This window comes from Neophocaena asiaeorientalis, unplaced genomic scaffold (assembly GCF_003031525.2).
Source record: "Neophocaena asiaeorientalis asiaeorientalis breed wild unplaced genomic scaffold, Neophocaena_asiaeorientalis_V1.1 scaffold19, whole genome shotgun sequence".
NCBI lineage: Eukaryota > Metazoa > Chordata > Mammalia > Artiodactyla > Phocoenidae > Neophocaena > Neophocaena asiaeorientalis.
The window spans coordinates 6,291,077-6,310,622 of record NW_020173388.1 but is presented as its reverse complement, the minus strand read 5'-3'; the positions used below and the strand labels follow the sequence as shown (position 1 = coordinate 6,310,622).

The following is a 19,546-nucleotide window of genomic DNA, read 5'->3' as shown; positions in this document are numbered from 1 at the left end:
TAATACTGCTTTCTACTTTAAAAACTAGCTTATCAGCATAAGCCTTACAAAAATTACTGTACTTAAATGTAGGAAAAGTTAATGAAAGATTATGTTTAAATGATATGCTTTAGCCAGCAAGGATTTGAAAAGTATACATTAAATATATAAAATCATGTTGCCTGTTTCTTCTAGTTTTCTCAAACATGTTTGCACATCAGAATCCCTTAGGGAACTTGTCAAAAATTCAAATTTCTAGGCGCCACTCTCCTGTAGGTTCGGTTTCTGTCCCTTACCTGTTCACATAGATCAGTATTTTGTAAATACTTTTTAAGTATAAACCCTTGTTCTTAAAGTTACAAGGCTCACATGAAGAAGTTTTTTATGTATCTGGCTGCCTGTTAGTTGCACCCTATTGATGCATGCCTTATAGTCTCTTACTTTGCAACCTGATAATGACAGGCCTTGGTACAGTGAATATCTGGTTCTATTGCCATGTTAATTTCTTAATGCTAGTATCTATGACTAATGATTATATTGCCTTAATTTGAATACTTTAAATTTGGTTGAGTAACAAAGATAATACTCATTACATTTTATTTATGAAGTACTTAATTGTCTCGTTTAGAATATTTTTAGAACAATTATTCCTTAAGAATTTTATTTGTAATGATTCAGTTTTGTCTAGGCTTTGAATGTGAACATTTAAAAAAGTGTGTTTGAGAGTGAATACTCACATCTGTATAATATACACACACATCACACACATAGAAAAATTACTCCTGCTTCCCCAGAATATATGTAAGTGAATAAAACTTATTTCTTAGATTAAATGAGATTCATTTACTGAGTTTAATCTTAGATAAGAACATTTATTCATCTTTTTAATTAACTATGCTCTAATTTTAGGTCCTTTCTGAAAGATCTGCTACTGAAGTAGACAACAATTTTAGCAAACCACCGCCATTTTTCCCTCCAGGAGCTCCTCCCACTCACCTTCCACCTCCTCCATTTCTTCCACCTCCTCCCACTGTCAGCACTGCTCCACCTCTGATTCCACCACCAGGTAAATAGTAAATAAGACATTTGATTTTGCAAGAAAAATAACCTATGAGTGTTTTTAAAATTTTGAATTTAACAATTAAAGTATGTATTTGAAAATAGCATCTTCATTGATTGCACTACATTAAAAGTAATAGAATATGAAATTGATTATGTAAAATCTTCAGTAGATTCACACTGAAACAGATGTATATGTGTCTTACTTTTTCAGTAAAGCAAAGAAGCAATGTACTAAAATAGGGAAGAGTGGACAGACACTAAAATTGTGATCCAAAAATATGATAGTGATCCCCAAATTAAAGTTGCTAGTTGTGTATGTATAAATTCACATTGAATCATCTTGTTTTGAAAAAAAATTTAAAGATACTTTCAGAATGGTGTAGGTCAAAAAAATTACATCCTGTGAAGGGATTGAAATGAAAATCTCAGTCTGTCTGGTCATCTTTCTTTGTATACTGGTTTCCTTTTAGGAGACTGTTTCTGGGTGCCAGGTATCTGATATTTACCTCTACTGCACAAGAGAGAAAATTAATGTCATTTTTTATCATATTCTTAGTCACTTTTGGTTATTTATTAAAAACTAGATCAGTGACAGTAGAAAAAAATTCACAAATAATTACCATATTTTATACTTTCATCCTTTTGTCTGAAGACCTTTGTTATTTTATTCATGATAGGCTTTCAATATTTATATCCCTTAATCAATTTTTAATGAAACTAACAGGATTGATTGAGATAATAATTACTTTCTTCCTAGGGAGAATGCCAGTAGTAAATGTTAAAAATTAGCTCCTGGTCCTAACCAGAACTACATGAGCTACATATGTTAAAATTTGCTTTCTATTAATAAAATCAGTTTAGGGCTTCCCTGGTGGCGCAGTGGTTGAGAGTCCGCCTGCCGATGCAAGGGACACGGGTTCGTGCCCCGGTCCGGGAAGATCTCACATGCCGCAGAGCGGCTGGGCCCGTGAGCCATGGCCGCTGAGCCTGTGCGTCCGGAACCTGTGCTTCGCAACGGGAGAGGCCACAACAGTGAGAGGCCCGCGTACCGCAAAAAAAAAAAAAAAAAATCAGTTTATACTAGAGAGGCTTGTCCACTCACTTTGAATTTGCAAGAGAGTTGTCTTTGTTTTAAGCGGTGGGGATTGTAATTAGAGTACAGAAGCACTTAAAGGGTGTGACTAATCCTTACCTGTAATACTCATCCTGGCCTCGAAAATTCACCTACTGCATTAGCCCCACAAGCACAATGCCTTTGATTTTCTTCTGAGATTACTTCTGCTTTCAAAAAGGATAATTATGAAACCTGACTACGGCTTTAGGGAACCTGTTTTCTCAAAAATAGAGGAAAGAGAAGAGTGGAGAGGTTACTCAAGAGAACATTATTTCTAAAGTTCAGTGAGTTTCTTGTTCCAACAATAAATTGCTTGTTCTGAATCCGAACCCATTCAGAAGTTGTGCCTGGATCTGTGACTCTTGAATCTTCAATGTGGTGAGAATTAACTAAATGAAAAGAGAAAGTAATGAGGACTTAGTGATCCATAAATGAGTCCTTTGCCCTATGAAAAAGATAAAATGTAGAAATAGTTAATTTTGAACGTATTTGATTTAATGAGACTAAAAGATGATCAATGTATGTGATAACAGTCTTTACACTACATTGCTTTGTAATCTTATTTAAGCTTTACCAGCTACTAAAGGTGATTTAAAAGAATTTTATTTACTAGCTACTATAGTGTATTCCCAGATGGCTAACATATTTCAACACTTGCTATTTATTAAAGTAAGTGAGAGAGAGGCGGTGTGAACTAATGATAAAAAAATAAATACTTCCCTGGTGTAAGAATATTTAGAAGCCCTGTAGGATATTGATAGGCAATGGCATTATCTGGATGTGTGTTCTTTTTCAAAATGGCAAAATCATTCCATTTCTTTGCCGTATAACCTTTGTTTATAAGGATGACAAATCTTTTAATTATGTTTAGCTTATCTATGACATTATACTGTAGAGTACCAGTGATTATTGCTTAAGCTGTCTATTTAATATTAATTTTCAGCTACATGCTTTCCATATTTTAAACACCTGTCCAGATTTCCTTTGATGCTTATCCTTAGAGAACATTTCCATGTCATCCTGTCAGCATTGAAGGAATACAAATTCAGATGAATTCTAATGCTGGTTAAGCAGTACCTATCTGTGGTATATTTGCTGGGGGTGGTAGTGAGGGAAAGATACCAATTCATATTGAAACCAAATATTTGTAAGTTGAGACTATCTGGATTACTCCTTATTTTACTAGATTGTGAGCTGTTGGAGAGAGCATAGGCTGTGTATTTCCATTTATGTTTCCTGCAGCGCTAATCACAGAGGTCTTGTGTATACTTGACATTCCCTTAATATGTTAGCTAATTGAGTTAACAGGATATTTATGTATCCATAACACCAAAGGGATTATCAGATTGACAGTTGGTACAGGCACTTATTAATCAGAATGAGCACGGGCTTTAAACTACAGTATGGCTGCATAGATATATATACGTATACCAGATGAATGTAGGCCTTGATTAAAGCCACATTTTCAGTTACCATTTACCACAGAGTCACATGATTACAGTATATTCTGTATAGTTCGCTGTAATTTAGATCACCTTAAGAAGCATAAGCAACTAATGAACGAAAGCTGTGGTTCAGGAGTCTTTTTGTAAGTACTGCCTTAAAAAACACTCCATTTGTCTTTGAGAAACCTTGGGTTTTCTTTTTGCTTCCTTGAGAAATAATTAAAGGAAAAATGAAGAAAAATCTTTGGAGAATTAATTTGAACATTTTAATGTTGCATTTGTTAACATTAGCTTTCAAATGCTTAAGTTTCTAAGACTGTAGTTCTGTATATGGTGGAACAAATATAATAATGATGTATTATGCCCTTAATTTGGGATGTTATCCAGATTTGCTTGGAATAGTCCTATTATATGTTTTGTCCCAGGTTAATTATTACTATTCACTCTCAGAAGCGCCCTGGTGTGGAGGATTAAATTTATGGTCAGCTCTTGGAGGTTTACAGATGTGGCTTCTTGCATGAGTGGACAGTTACTCCTTAGCAACAGTGAATTGATAGAGACCGCTTCATTCAAGGAACTTTTACTGTCAGGTAGTTAACAGAAAAGAAGAGGGTGTGTTGCTTCCTCTCCCCCTCAAATACACATACATCTAGAACATACATGAAGTGACAGAGAAGCCAAAATCATATTTCTGGCCACAATGGATTTGTACGGAGAGCAGAGGAGGTTTTGTTTTGGAGAGTACAACAAACATGTAAGGTCCTAAGTGAATGTTGTGAGTTCTGGATTAGCTTTTTTAAATGAAAAAGTATTTAATATGGTTCCTTGCCACCATACTAACAGTAGCTTGAAAACAAACACTGGTTATTCAAGATCTTCCTTAATTTTCAGAAAATCTATTATTTTCATTTTCTAGTGAACCAGAAAATTAGATTATTAGATAATCTAAAATTAGATTATTTTCCTGTTAGCAGTATGGTTTCTAGCACAGAGGCTATCAGACTTTTTGGTTACAGACCCCTTTATACTCTTAAAAATTACTGTAGACCCCAGAGAGCTTTTATTTATGTGTGTTATATCAATTTTTTTATTAGAAATTAAACCTGAGAAATTAAAATATTATATATATATATTTTTATTTTTTGCGGTACGCGGGCCTCTCACTGTTGTGGCCTCTCCCATTGCGGAGCACAGGCTCCGGACGCACAGGCTCAGCGGCCATGGCTCATGGGCCCAGCCGCTCCGCGGCATGTGGGATCTTCCCGGACCGGGGCATGAACCTGTGTCCCCTGCATCGGCAGGCGGACTCTTAACCACTGCGCCACGAGGGGAGCCCTAAAATATTATATTTAAAATATTATTTTGAGAGTATGCATAATAATCCCATTACATATTAAGATAATATTTTTATGAAAAATTATTTTTCCAGAATGACAACATTTAGTGCAAACAGTGGCCTTGTTTTACACTTTTGCAAATCTCTTTACTATGTGGCTTACTAGAAAAAAACCGGATTCTCCTATTTGCTTCCACATTAAATCTATTGTGATTTCACATGTCCTGTAGCCTCTGGAAAACTTCATTGTATACTTGTAAGAGAATGAGCATGAAAATGGCAAATAACAGCCTAGTGTTTATGAAAGGAGTTTTGACCTTGCAGATTCCTAGAAGGGCTTTTGGGACGCCCAGGAAGCTCCAGATAACACTTTGAGAACTGCTGCTTTGCCAGAAGCTTGGCCTGTATTCGATGAATATTTTCTGCATCCTTGAGGAAGTACAATTTTGTCCCTTTATTTGAGAAGCTGTTTTGTGAATATAACATTTATTAAGCTGATTTTATAGTTCCATGAAGATTTTTGGTCTTACACAGCAAATCCACATATTAACTGATGCTGTTTGCCAAAAATGTAAGCATTTTAAAAATGTAGTTTCTAGAAATACCTTTTGAAAAATAATTTCTTGAAGTTTTTGAGAACTGTACTCATTTTCTATTTTGTTGTGTTTTTCTGTATTTTTTTTAAAAAACCAAGAGTCAGTGTTTTCAGTAAACTCAAAGTAGGGTGTAATGCTAATTATCTGTAACAAATAGTATTTTTTGGCACAATTAAGTTAAATTTAAGTTTTAATAGAAAATAAAAGCTCCTTCAGGATGTTGATATTTTTAAATGTCTTTTTTCCCCATGGATGCTCCCTTTATAATTAGAATTTAATTATGGTTTAATATTTGCCTTTTGTTTGTGCTACTCTTCCAGTCACTTTGCCATTAGATGTGAGCTTGTAGAGATTAATTCCTTTACAAGTTATTTGTAAAAATATTGATATTTCTATCAGAGACGTTTTTATTTGTCTAACATAGAATTTTTGTTTTCCATAGGCTTTTAGATTATAATAGGATTAAGAGATCTTAATAAAGATAAAATAGTTCACCCATTTTATAGTTAATGTAAAATTATCTTTTTTACTTTTAGGTGTGGAGTATGCTGATAACTATTTTTGTTGCTTTAACTTTAGTGACCATATCACCTTCTAACATTTTTTCTTTAAAATTACTTCCATTCCTTTTTGCACCTTTGTGATTAATTACTTTATTAAGAAATAGTTTTATATTAGTCTACATCCTGTTTTTTTTAAAAGGGTACATGGTAGATGATGTATGTGTATATATAGTATTTAAAATATTGATACATAGAAAAGCATGTGGTGGAAGGTAATATTTAAAGATTTTTATAAAACTTTGTACTCAGTTTTTTTGTGCAGAGTTTACTTACGAGCTTGATGACTTGACAGTGGAAATTGGTGAGACATGAGGAAAGTGATCAGGCTATCAATTTGTAACATGCTAGTGTTGATGAAATTTGTCATTTACAAGTGAGAAATAGGAAGCATAGTTCACATAGTTCTTTGCTGTGCTTTTTTCTTTCATTTGAACTGAATAGAGAAATGATAGGTAGTAACTATATGTATTAGCTCTTGCTCCATAACAAATTACTGTAGAACATAGTGGCTTAAAACAACATACATTTATTATTGAACAGTGTTTGTGGGTTAGGAATGTGGGGACAGCTTAGCTGGTCCTCTGCTTCAAGTTCTCTCAGAGGCTTTGAGATGGTCATCTCAAAGGCTTGACTAAGAAAAGATTTCTGTTCAAGTTCACTGACCTCTTTGTTGAAAAGATTCACTTCCTCTCCAACAAGGTAGCTGGCTTCATCAGAGCGTGAATGCTGAGAACACAGTAGAGGAAACCAGCAAAATAGAAGTCACTCTCTTTTGTAACCTAGTCACGGAAGTGACATCCCATCATTTTTGCTGTATTTCGCCTGTTAGAAATAAGTCATTATATCTAGACCACACTCAAGGGGAGGATATAAATACCAGAGGTATAAAAAGACATGAATACCAGGAGGCAGGGATCAATGGAAGCCATGTCAGAGATTGCTATCACCTAACTCTTTTTTGCCATAGCTATATAAAATAATGATACGATACATTGAGAATGCGTTCATAGATAATTTTTATTCATTTATCTTTTGAGTACAGAGCCTCTATTAACTTTGTGGGAGTTTTTGAAATATAGATGAGTTCCTTTTGATATGATGTTTTGCTGGTCTGCTGTCTTTCTGTTTCTTTGCATCAATTCCTTCAGTCCCTAAATAGGATTTTAGGTCCCCCCCCCCCACCCCTATGCTTCTTTACATTTACAAATACTTACTACATACTGGAATTAGTTAAATCCTATTCTCTTTCTTTTAAAGATGCCAGATAGTATAGGCTGTCATACAGCTGTACTGTTTTACTTAAGAATGTCACATGCTTTGTTTGTTTCATAAAAATTTGAAATGGAATTTATGTTACGTGTTTTGAATATTGAGGTGCTCAGCAATGCAATTAATAGAGAAGTTTGGATGTAATCCAGTGATTTCAGAGTATGGTCTCTGGTCAGCAGCATCATCATCTCCTTGTTTGGGATGCAAATTCTCTGCCTCACTCCAGACCTACTGAATCAGAAATTCTAGGGGCGGGGCCCAGCAGTCTGTGTTTTAACAAATTCTTGAGGTGATTCTGATGGCCACTGAAGTTTCAAAACCACTAATCTATTCATTCCCTTTAGAACTTGAATATTACTTTTCCAAAAACTTTTGGCCTGTAATAGAAATCTTGCTTTTACTATTGTGTGCAAAACTTTCCAGGAAAACAAACATTTTTTCCCTACTCATTTTACAGATAAAGGATACAAAAAAGAAACACAGTACGTGCTTTGTGTATTTCAAGCCTGTTGGCTGGGCAGCATGTATGTTGGCCAGGAAAGGTGGGATTGTTGAGGGAGACAGGACGGGGAATTTTGAGATGCATTTTCTTTTTCATTACACTGTTTCTTTTGTTAACAAAAGTCAAGTACCAAGCGGTGATTATTTTAGATGAAAAGTGTGTTGGTTTAACATTATATCACATATTAAATTTTCTTAGTAGCATTTTGAAAATACATTTGCTAATTGTCAAAGAATGGATTGTATAATGTTTCATCAACTTTTAAGTTCTGTTTCAGTGAACACTTACCAATAAAGATTTGCATTGAATTATCTTAGATGAAATGTGGGTCTCACAAGAAGGACCCTTTATAAGTTCTCATGCCAGCTTTCTGATGTGTAGATACTGTTTGGAAAGACATCTATATCTGTCTATGTTGCATAATTTTTGTGTTCTTAATTCTTTTCAGTTGATTTTTTAAAAATCTGTCCTATGATACTACTGTAGTAAGATTAAAATTTAAAGCAAAATGTTTGTAATTTTAACTACCTTCATAGCATACTTAATAGTTTGGTTATATTCTTTTATTTTTATGTTTTGTGAAAGTTTGATAAATGTTTTTGAGGACTAAATTTTGAGAGGTCTGACTAGTATTTTCTTACTTCACATGAATTCATATTGTAGTTAGCTGAAGTGATGCATGTTGCTCGTGTATTGACTTAGGTAAAGTTATTAGGATTACAGAGTGGGTTGCTGAAGTTGGTATGGTTTTTTATCTTACACACCTAGGACAATAGTCATTCATTTAAATAGTCATGTATTCAAATGTGAAAACTAGGTCACATAGTGAAGTACAGTAGTGCTCTAAAAATATCTATACTGTTCTAAAGAAAATCAAGTAATAGTAGACATTAAGAACGTTTAATATGCTCTGCCTTCCTTGATTTCCCATTTAGTTTGGTGTCTGGGACTCTGCTAGTTTGTATTGTTCGCTGGATTCTTTTAGCTTAGTAATATAGGAAGCAGCAAGGTACCTCAGGATGGATGAGAATTACCATGAAGTGTAGCTCATTTTAGTAGACTTGTGGATGCCTAATGATTTTTGAAACATGATAGCTGTCTTATATATCTTTTTCAATCTTCTTGGTTTTTGTAAGTTTAGCTTATCCTTTTATTGCACGGGTGGTTAAATAAGGTGCTTCATTCTCCATTTTAAGGCCATTTGCTGCTTTAAGATCTTTTTGTATAAACCTCTTATTCTGGTAAAACATGCACAGAAAAAGTTTAAATAAATTATTGGCAGATGTTTCATTGACAAGCAAACACTTGAAAGCAGTTTTTTTCATTATTTTTTCCTATGCATTTAGTTAATGAATTAGATTACTTTTTCCTCTTTGGGAATAGTTTTGATGCAGTTTTTAAGATTGGATTTAGTAAACCATTCTGACTTTGTTGAAGTTACTATGGTATAAAATTTTCCTTGAAAAAGTTATTTGTTTTTTAAAGTTTTCTACTTAGAAATGTCATTTTTCTTCAAACAAGAAACTTACAATTTGCATGACACATAAATTTTAAATTAGGGTTTATAGGCACATTTGACCAATGTAAATTGAGAATGTTTATACATAGCTTATTTCTTAAAGTTTTAATGTGTGCCAATGAGTGAGAGTCACTCAAATTAGTATTTACTGACTTCTATAGAAGTAGACTTAGTGTGCCCTAGGGGTTTATATATATGAATTGGCTATACCCCCTATCCTCCCACAAGTCAAGGGAAGTAATAACCTTTCCACACTCCTGTCAACAACAGTAAAACAATTCACACTAACACTTGAACCTCCCTCGTAGCTTTACTAAAGTGAATATCCATCATCTTCCAAGTTACCTTGCACTACCTGCAGTATTTAAGAGCCCATTGATCACTTTCCCTATTAAACTGTTAAAATAACAAGATCAGATGTTGATTATCAAACTTAGTGTTAATTTCATGGAGTTTGATATTTGTGTATGCACAAGTGTGCTTTTTTAACTGATGTCTCACTTCGTTTGTGATCACAACTAGTGGGGGAAACCTTGTTATGAAGTTGTTAGACTGGGATTTCATCAGGAAGTCTGACGTTACATTTGAATTGTTGGTCCTCTGCAAGAAAACAGAATGCTGCTTTTGACGGAATAAGCCAGGACAATGAGGCGAGGGGTTTTATTTCAAGGTTTTCTTTGGTGATGGCATAAATACATAACAGGTTATGAAATCCAATTACTATATTAAATTTCATCACTTGTTTTTTAGGTATTCCAATAACTGTACCACCTCCAGGTAAAACTTTTTTTTCATGTTTTCTCCATCATTGTTAATAAACATGAAATTTCAAGCTTACAGTTACAGGAGGGACAGTGTTGATGTGGTTAGAATGTGGAATAGGCTATTGGGATTTCAAGGTCCTATTTTCAGCTCTGCCTTTGCTTCATTCGAGTTTTGATTAAGATATTTAGTTTTCTTATACTTGTCTTACCCATTTCTGTAGAAATAGACATTCTGAGAAATTTTTTACCATATCAATTTATTAAAGAAAACAGGATAGAATTAAAAATAAAATTTTTATTAAAAATTGTTTTTTCAGACCAATGAATTTTTTATGTATGATGAAGTGACTGCAAGAGAAGAGAAAGGTCATTTATCTTGACTTTATCATGGTTTCTAATTTTTTTATTTTTACCCTGCTGGCATAACTCAATGTTGTGAGAAAGTATGTTCTGAACCACACAGATAGGTTGACAGCTGGACAGATGGTTGTTCATAGAGCAATGATTAAATTGTTCATTGTTGTAAGGATATGATCAATAGGAGTTTATATGTGGCTCAGTGTTCTTTACATTTTTTTTTCAGTTCTTTTTAAATTTTTTTATTTTTTGGTAGTGTGATACAAATATGATAGCAAGTGTATTTACTGAGTTCAGTATTAAAAGTCAAGAAGTACAAAGAGAATGAGAGGTGACAATGCTTGGAAGGGTGGGTCTAAGTTCAAAATGACCTTGATAAACAGAAAATAGTGGAGTTTAGATAGCATAGGATAGTATACATATTTAGATGTGGGATAGAGAGTCACTGATTATGTATGAATATGGCTGAAAAAGACTTACTAGGAAAAGTCATAAAGGAATCATTGGTGTGTCTTTATAGGTTAAAAAGAAGTGATCGTAAGGCTATATAAAGTAGGATTGTGACTCTAGGACTAATGTAGTAATTGCTAAATTTTACACTGCTAAGATGCTTAATAGAGGAGAACCTAAAAACTGGACACAGTGAAGATGAGCATGGTGAATTTGAAACAGCTTGAAGCAGGGCTAAAAATGGATTTAAATGGACTTTTGAGAAGGGTTAGGAGAACTGGGGTTCATTTTTACCTAGAATACTAAAAAGGAGGCTTAGTGGAAGTGTTTTCAAACATGTATTTCCATGGATTGCTTTTTGTCCTCATGCAGATCAGCATATGAATTGTAGTGAGAGAGATTCGAATTATATAATTTAATGTGCTTCCTAATAGGGTTATTAAAGCTTGGCAGGAATTGGTGTCATAGGAATTGGTATCATAAGTTGTAGAATCTTCAAGTCTTGTTGGGATATTTTATTGCCTATCTGAATTTGAAAGTGCAGAGTAGATTTAACTGTTAAGGTCCCTTGTAGCCATACTCTGTGGTATTTCATTTAGGTTTTGTGAATTATTCAGAATGCAGACCTCATGATATAAAGGTGCAAATTATTTCATTTCTAAACTAATTTAAAAACTACATTATGTGCTTTTCTTTATAAATTAGTTCTTTAGGGTTGTACTATTTAAAACGTATTTTATGATGGATGTTCTCAGCCTTAAGCATTTATATATTTACTGGTAAGATTTTATTTATAAATTATACATTTTAAGGAAATTTATATACATCTAAACTCTCAAAATATTTTTTGAAAGAGGTAAATGCTATTTTATTTGCTTTTCTTCTAAAATACTTAAAATATATCTGGTGGCAACACTACTACTGTTTTATATATGGAAAAGGTAAGGCACTGAGATTAACTTTCTCACACTCACAAAATGGGCTGTGTGTGGTGCTGAAAATAAGACCGGGTGTCCTGACTCCCAGTTTGTGCTCTGTGTATTAGACCAGACTGTTCATTTAAAGTTATATTCCTCCAAAAATCTGTTCATAAATTTAAGCTCCATTTTTTTCCTGTCCATTATAACATAGAGAAGCACGTTATATCCCCAGAGAAATTTAGTGACACACAGCAACCTTAACTCTCGGCATTAAGTGTACATTCTGTTAACTTTTTTTATCTTATGATTGAATGTTTCAGGTTTTCCTCCTCCACCAGGCGCTCCACCTCCGTCTCTTATACCAACAATAGAAAGGTAATCAGTATGGATACTGTAAACTTTTTTGTCATTGATAGGCTTCTGACAGAAGAATCATATGTATCTTGGTAATATTTTCAAAGGTTTAATTTTATAAACAATAGTACCTGCCTTTTAATTCATAAGTCTAGATCTGTATTAGTTACTTTTATATAAGATGTTGGACCTATAGCCTAATAACAAAACAGGACAAAGAAAACTAAATGATAGTATTTTGAAATACCTTGCTTTGATTTACGATACTCTTATTAAAGAAACCCCTAGATTGTAAAAACTTGGCTGTAGTCCAGTTTTGTGGGATGTACAAACAGATGACTAGTAATCATGAATAATGCATGTCTGTTTTAGGATTAAGTAAGGATAACTATTTTCAGGGACCACAGTAAAGCAAAGCTGCCTTATTCCTTGCTACCCAGTGCAACTCAGCTTCCACAAAGGAAGATTGGATCCCTTCTGCGTGGCAGTAGCCTTATTTTTTATACCCTGCGTTTATGGTTTATGTTATTTGGAATGCTGTGGTAAAGAACATTTACCTCATGGATGGCAATACCATGTTTAACCCCATAGGTTTTGGAATCACACTAACCTGGTTCAAATTTGGCTTCAGAATTTCCCAGCTTTGTGTTCTTAGGCAAGGTTCAAAACTATTCATTGAGACTCAGATTCCTCTTTTACCAAATGGGGGGTTGATAGAGTTGTGAAGATTAAAACAGCTAGTGAATATAAAGCATCAGCACCATTCTTTGCAGATAGAAAAAACTAATAAATGGTAGCCATTATTATTTCCTCTTAAGTGGCAAATAAACTCTATAAAAAATACTGTATTTCTGAAAAGGTGATTTAAACTATATAAAAAGAAAAATTGTGAGAACTTTACATCAGTAACATCAAACCAAGCATATGATTTTCAAACGAAATGATAAAACTCGGTGAAGTGTGACTTGTGAGACCATAGGATTTAATTTTAAGTTCTCGTTAAATATATATTTGTTTTCACAATCAAAATGTTAAAAAGTAGTATTTGTTGATTCTATCAGTAGCACTGAATTTCTGATTTTTAATTATTAAAGTCAGTTTTTTAAGGCAAAATTTTAACTAAAGTCTGAAATACTTTGTTAGCCTCGAAGTTTCTGTTACTTATTGTGAGTCAGGCTGAATTGATTGGATTACTCATGTTAATACTAACAAGCTCTATTTTCTTTACAAGTAGGTGTTAGGTTTTGAGGTTAAACAGCCTGTGTTTTTAAGTATTAAAAAATAGTTACAGAATTACAGGTACCATTATATGGTGGTTAAATAAAAGTCATAATTCTGCCCTATGTTTTGCATTTGCACCAAATTATTAAAATTCAGAACTTCCTTGCAACACATAAAAATATATTTTTCTTCGACAGTGGACATTCCTCTGGTTATGATAGTCGTTCTGCACGTGCTTTTCCATATGGCAATGGTAAGTGTTACTTTTTAATTGCCCAGATTCAGTTTGAATCAGTAAAGTACTTAAGTACTTTTAAAACAATAGAAACATACTTCCATGGTTTAAAGTACTATCTTACAGAGCAATTAAAAAATACTTACTACAGGAATAACTAGGTCTTACATATATTCCAGATTACTTAACAGAATACTTTTCATTTCTTTACCAGCCATACTTTTAAAAATTAACAAATGGTGACACAACGGGGATATTTGTCCCTTGCCTTTTCCCAAAAGGATTTAGGATTTGTCACCAAATTGTCGATCTTCACTGTCCATAATCTTTTTTGTTTCTTAACTCACGGTATCTGACTAACCTCTTTCTCATCTTTCCCCCTCACTGGTTTATCTTTTCTTCTAGATCATTTGGCAGGTTCTTTTTCATGTTCACTCTTGACAACTTTATCCCTTCTAAGGCCTTCTGATACCACTTTCTGCTTAGATTTCTTGATCCGTTCGTTTATTTTAAAAGAGCTGTGCATTGTACTAGGTTTTAAGGATACAGTAAACTAGACATAGGTTTGCTTGCCTTCAACAAATTAAAAGCTAGTGAGGAAACAACCAGGTGACAGAAGAGGGTATCATAGGAACATGATGGAGGGGTCTCCCACTCCACTGGAGTGGGGTGTAGATGATTTGGGGTTCAAATCATGTTCAGAAACATGGGGGTGTGAGAGAGTGTGGTAGGCTTTATGAACTGAATGAAGTGTGGTGTGGTTGGAGAGTAGAGAATATGATGAACATCTAGAGATGAGATAAGAAATGGTGTGGGGCGTTACAGCCATGCTGTAGAGTTTAGACCTTAGTCAGAGGGCTGTGAGGAGCCATTTAGTTTTATGCTGATTTGCATAATTGTTAGGTTTACATTTGAAAAGCGTCCATTCTGGCTACTTACTGTGAGGAAATTGGGGATTTGTAGGGTGGGAGAAAGGTGGGAAGGGCAGAGATGCCTGCTTGATTGGGAGAACAAGAAGCTGTTAGAGTAATCCAGGGGAAGAAATTTATAGTCCTGAATTCAGCGGATACCATGGGGGATGGAGAAAATTAGTGGTTCCAAAGGCATTTAAGGAGTAGAATTTGTAAGTCTTGGTGAGAGATCAGCTATTTGTGTCAGTCATATACTTTCAGTTAACCTTCTAGGTATCTGTGTCAGGGTTTTGTACTGTCCTTCAGACCCACCTTGTTCAAAGCCACATATTCCATTCATTCACATCAAAAGGTAGTCTTTCTGTTATTTGTTTCAGTGGTTATGTCACATTTTTTCCCCTGGGCTCCCAGGAAGTCATACTCTTTGGGTTGGAATCTTGCTTCCCCCTCTCATTATTTATGTGACTTTTGTAGATCTTTAACCATTAAATGGAGAGCACAATTCTTCCTCGTAAGATCAGAGAGAATACACTGAAGCATGTTAGTCCTGCCATTTAATAGACACTCAAATATTAGCTGTTATTTTTCTGATTATCCCCATCTCCAACAAGCTCCAAGTTCCTTCCCTTTTCTGCACTTGGAGGCGGTTATTTTTCACATCTGTTAATTGAAGTTTGAATATAAAGGACTCAGCACAGTACCTGTAATATGTACATACTCGATAAGCATTACTTATAAAATTAATTAAAATTTATTTTTACCTTTTTTATGGCACTTAACATTTTCTGCTTTGTCATGAAATTCCTGTGTATTTGTTTCAGTACAGATGTACTTGAGGAATAGCCCATATCAGAAAGAATAAGACTTTATTCTTGAGATTACCTGCGCAGTTTCCTTGTGGAAGATTTCATTTTTTAAAAACTGGCTAATTAAGCATTTAACTTTTTCTCAAAGTAATACATGCACATTTTTAATAAAAAAGCAAGAGTTTTCTGCTCACTCTTTACCACCCCCTCAGAGATGAGCGGTTTTCCCCCCTTTAATGAGGATGTCTTTAGTACTAACAATGATAAAGCATAGCACAAGAATTAAATAAAGTTAGGTTTCTTTATTCCAGTCAAACAAAGCCTTGGAATGAAGATGATAAATACTACTTCCTCTTTATTGGTAATTCTGTTTTACCTTTGTTTATTTTAGAATTTTGTAGTTCATCCTCAAACACTACTAAACTAAGTAGCTGTAGATGGAAAACAATGATTTTTCTTGATGTGCATATTAAGATTGTGCTTATAAAGCAATACCTAGTTTAAAAGTAATCTTTGCAGGAATATTGAAGAACTGCAGAGACAGACATTTTTAATGGTTTTTAGTTCTTTTGATGGTCTGCATGGCATTTCTGCATAGGCTTATCACCCTATTTCTTGATTATATAACTTTAGATACCATCTGTTATCTTCTTAGTGTGATGGATGTATATTTTACTCACTTACCATCATCACTCCTCTCCTATTCCCCTGAAGTGAAATTATATTACTCTCTTTCTTCCTCTTTTTATTTATATACCTACCCTCTGTTTCATGTACCATCAGTCTCTACTACTGTGTGTCTTTCCAAGCCTTCACCTCTTTTTCCACCTCTGCCTCCCTGCTTTGATCAGCTATACTTCTAACATTCTGTCTTGTAACCAAAATTATCTGTGCCCTGACAAATATTTTATTCTAAAAGCTAAACAATAAACCATAGTCACATTATTATGACTGTGTAAATATTCTGTACTATAGCGATAATTATTCTCAAGCCCCTCAAAGAAGAAATTTTCTACGGCAAAAACATTAAAAGTATCATTTTTCTTAACACTTCACCAACTGTGCAAAGTCATACCACATTTTAATTGGGTTCATATTTGAACCATGAGTTTCTCTACCTCAAGTATACAAAGATATTCTTTAATACATTTTTCCCCAAAAAAAGTTTTCAAATTTCTTTTTCCTGTGTAAGTTCTTAAGCCATCTGGAATTAATTTTTGCCTACGTTATGAAGTAAAGATGTAATGGTCCCAGTGTTACTTGTTTATCCTTCCTGAGGGATCTACAGTGTCATCTCTCCATTCGTGTATCAAGTTTCCCTGCATGCATGGATCTGTTTCTTACCTTTCTAGACTATTCATTTGGTTAATTTAACTGTCCCTGTGCTAATAATGCCACACTACCTTAATTTTGAGTTCTGTAGTAAATCTGATACCTGGTTCAGCAAAATCTATCTACCTTATTCTGCTTCAGAAGTATTTTGGGGCCATTGCTCTTACATATCTATTTTAGAATCAACTTTGCAAGTTCCATGAAAAACTCTGTTGATTTTTATTAATAATTAACGCTTATATTATGCATACAGTATGACAAACACTGTTAATTCATGTAATCCTCACAGTCTTATAAAGCAGGCATAGTGTTACGACCCTCATTTTATGGACTAGGGAATTTAAGAACAGCCAGATTAAGGCCATTTTCCCAATGTCACACAATAAGTGGCAGAGGTAGGCTTTGAAACCTTGTAGCCTTGCTCCAGAGTCCTTTCTCTTAACTATACCATGTTATTTGTTACATTGATGCTCTAGAACAGTTTGTAGGAGTTCATACCTTACAACATTGTGTTAATGTATGAACAAGCACTCTCCATTTAGGGAGGTGTTCTTTAATGTGTTTCAGCTGAGTGCTATAATTGTCTCCATACACTTGCACATCTTTGGTTAGGTTTAGTCATAGGTACCTATTTTTTGTTCTTATAAATGGGATATTCATTTAAACTCCATGTACTGTTTGTGTTTGCTTGTATTTAGAAATAATTGGTTTTTGTTTTATTTATATGTATATATGTTGATCAATATATATGTTGACCTTGTAGCCTGTTACCTGTTGAACTCTCACTATAATTTGTCTGTGAATTCTCTTCAGACAGTATCATCTGCAGTTCCTTCCGTTTCAGATTCTTATTCCTCACCTCCCTCCGCCCCCAACCCCCTTTTTTTGGTCTTATTGTTCTGGCTAGGATCTCCATATAATATTGAAGTACTGAAAGTGGAGTTCTTGTCTGGGGATACCCCCCCTTTTTTTTTTTTAAAGGAAATGCTTTTATATTTATACTGCTAGATTTTTACTCTTAGGTTTTTGATAAAACCCTATGTCAGTATAAGGAAAATCTCTTCTTGCTTTCCAAGGGCTTTTAAACTGAACAGATATTGAGCTTTATCAGATGCTTTCTGAGTTGATCATGCTGTTTTCCTTCTCTGTTAAATGTGGCAGATTTCTAAATTTTTCTAATATTGAGCCACCTTTTATTTGCTGAGGTAAACCTAACTTGGTCATGATTGATTTTACCTTTTTATTTTTCAAAATAAACACTGACTTATTTAGGATTTTGACAACTAAGTTCATATGTAAGATTGTTCTGTGATTCTCCTTTATTTGTACTGTCCTTAACTGGTTTTAGTATTAAGGTTATACAAGCCACATGGGATAAGTTAGGCAATAATCTTTTTTTCCTATTCTCTGGAAGTTTGTATATTATTAGAGTGATCTGTAGTAAAAGTCACCTGTAAAAGCCATCTGGTCTTGTGGGAAGGTTTTGAATTACGGATTTAATGTCTTTAATAATTATGGTACTAGTCAAGATTTCTTTTCACTCTTGAGTTACTTAATGTGTTGGTCTAAAGTGTATAATATTCTCTGTATTGTTTAATCTCTGCAACATCTGTAGTTGTAGTCCCTTATTGGTTCTGATAATTTTTATGAGGTCTCTTTTTTCTTAATCCTGTCAGAAGATTATCATGTTTTATTCATCTAGTCTTTAAAAACCAACTTTTAGCTTTGTTTATTGTATGGTAGTTTTCTATTTACTTGATTTCTCCTTTTATCTTTATTATCTCCCTTCTGTTAGATTATTCTGTTTTTTCCTAGGTTCATAAGTTGAAAGCTTAATTCATTCACTTTCCATCTTTTCTAATGTAGTGTTTTTTAAGATAAATTTCCCTCCAGAACAGTTTTCATTTCTAGACTTTTGATATATTGTGTTTTTGTTTATGTTCGGTTTTTAAATTATTTTAAATTTATGACTTTTCTGACCCCTGAGTTATCAGAAGTGTGTTTTAAATTTGATATATATGGAGATTATTTTCCCATAATTAAAATTTTTTACTTCTAATTTAAATTGTATGGTGGTCGGAGAACATGGTGTCTGAAAGTACATAGTATATTTTTATAAATGTTTCATATGGGTGAGAAGAAGGAGTATTCTTTACCTGCCCTGGGCAGTATTCTATGTTATGTCCATTAAATCAACTTTGTTAGCGGTATTTTGCTCGGTCCTCATATATCTATAGTGATTTTTTTGTTTGCTTGAAGTGTCAGTAATTGAAAGAGTATGTTAATCTCCCATGATCATGGTGGATTTTTCTATTTCTGCCTGTATTCTGTTAGTTTTTACTCTGTAAAAAGTAAGGTGTTAGATATTTGGAAGTTTAATTTGTTCTGTCTTCTTGGTCAGTTTTGCATCCTCCACCTTCAAGTAGTCATCCTTTCTTCCCCGAGTAATCCTTTTTGTATGAGTCTGCTTTAATACAACTACTCATATGGAAATTGGGGGATATTAGTGTTTTATTTTATTACTATTTTATTAGTATTTTATTTTATTTTATTAGTATTTTCCTTTTTTTCCTCCCATTCTTTTACTTTCAACCATTTTGTGTGTTTTTTATGTCTCTTATCTTCAGCATTTAGGTAGAATTTTTAAAAGTACAAATCAATAATCTCTGTCACTTAACAGATTAATTAATTCAGTGTCTTTTGTATTGTGATTTTTGAGCTATTCACACTTGTCTCCCGTACCCCCATTCTTTCTAGTTCTGTTTTGAATTGACTGAATTTTTCAGGTTCTATTTTTCCCTACATGGTTTT

The 19,546-nt window shown here is 33.8% G+C and overlaps 1 protein-coding gene across 16 annotated transcripts in view; it reads left to right on the top strand.

The window, feature by feature from the left end:
* The window catches only part of FIP1L1 (factor interacting with PAPOLA and CPSF1), a 65,391-nt gene that overhangs the window by 36,205 nt on the left and 9,640 nt on the right, over positions 1-19,546 (top strand). For 12 of the 16 annotated variants that reach the window (XM_024746643.1, XM_024746651.1, XM_024746641.1 and 9 more), the window contains 4 exons: positions 889-1,045; positions 10,136-10,162; positions 12,197-12,251; positions 13,649-13,704. In XM_024746643.1, coding sequence (XP_024602411.1) covers positions 889-1,045; positions 10,136-10,162; positions 12,197-12,251; positions 13,649-13,704 — 295 coding nt within the window. The remainder of the gene's footprint in view (positions 1-888; positions 1,046-10,135; positions 10,163-12,196; positions 12,252-13,648; positions 13,705-19,546) is intronic. The other 4 variants (XM_024746652.1, XM_024746650.1, XM_024746640.1 and 1 more) reach the window with 1 other exon arrangement.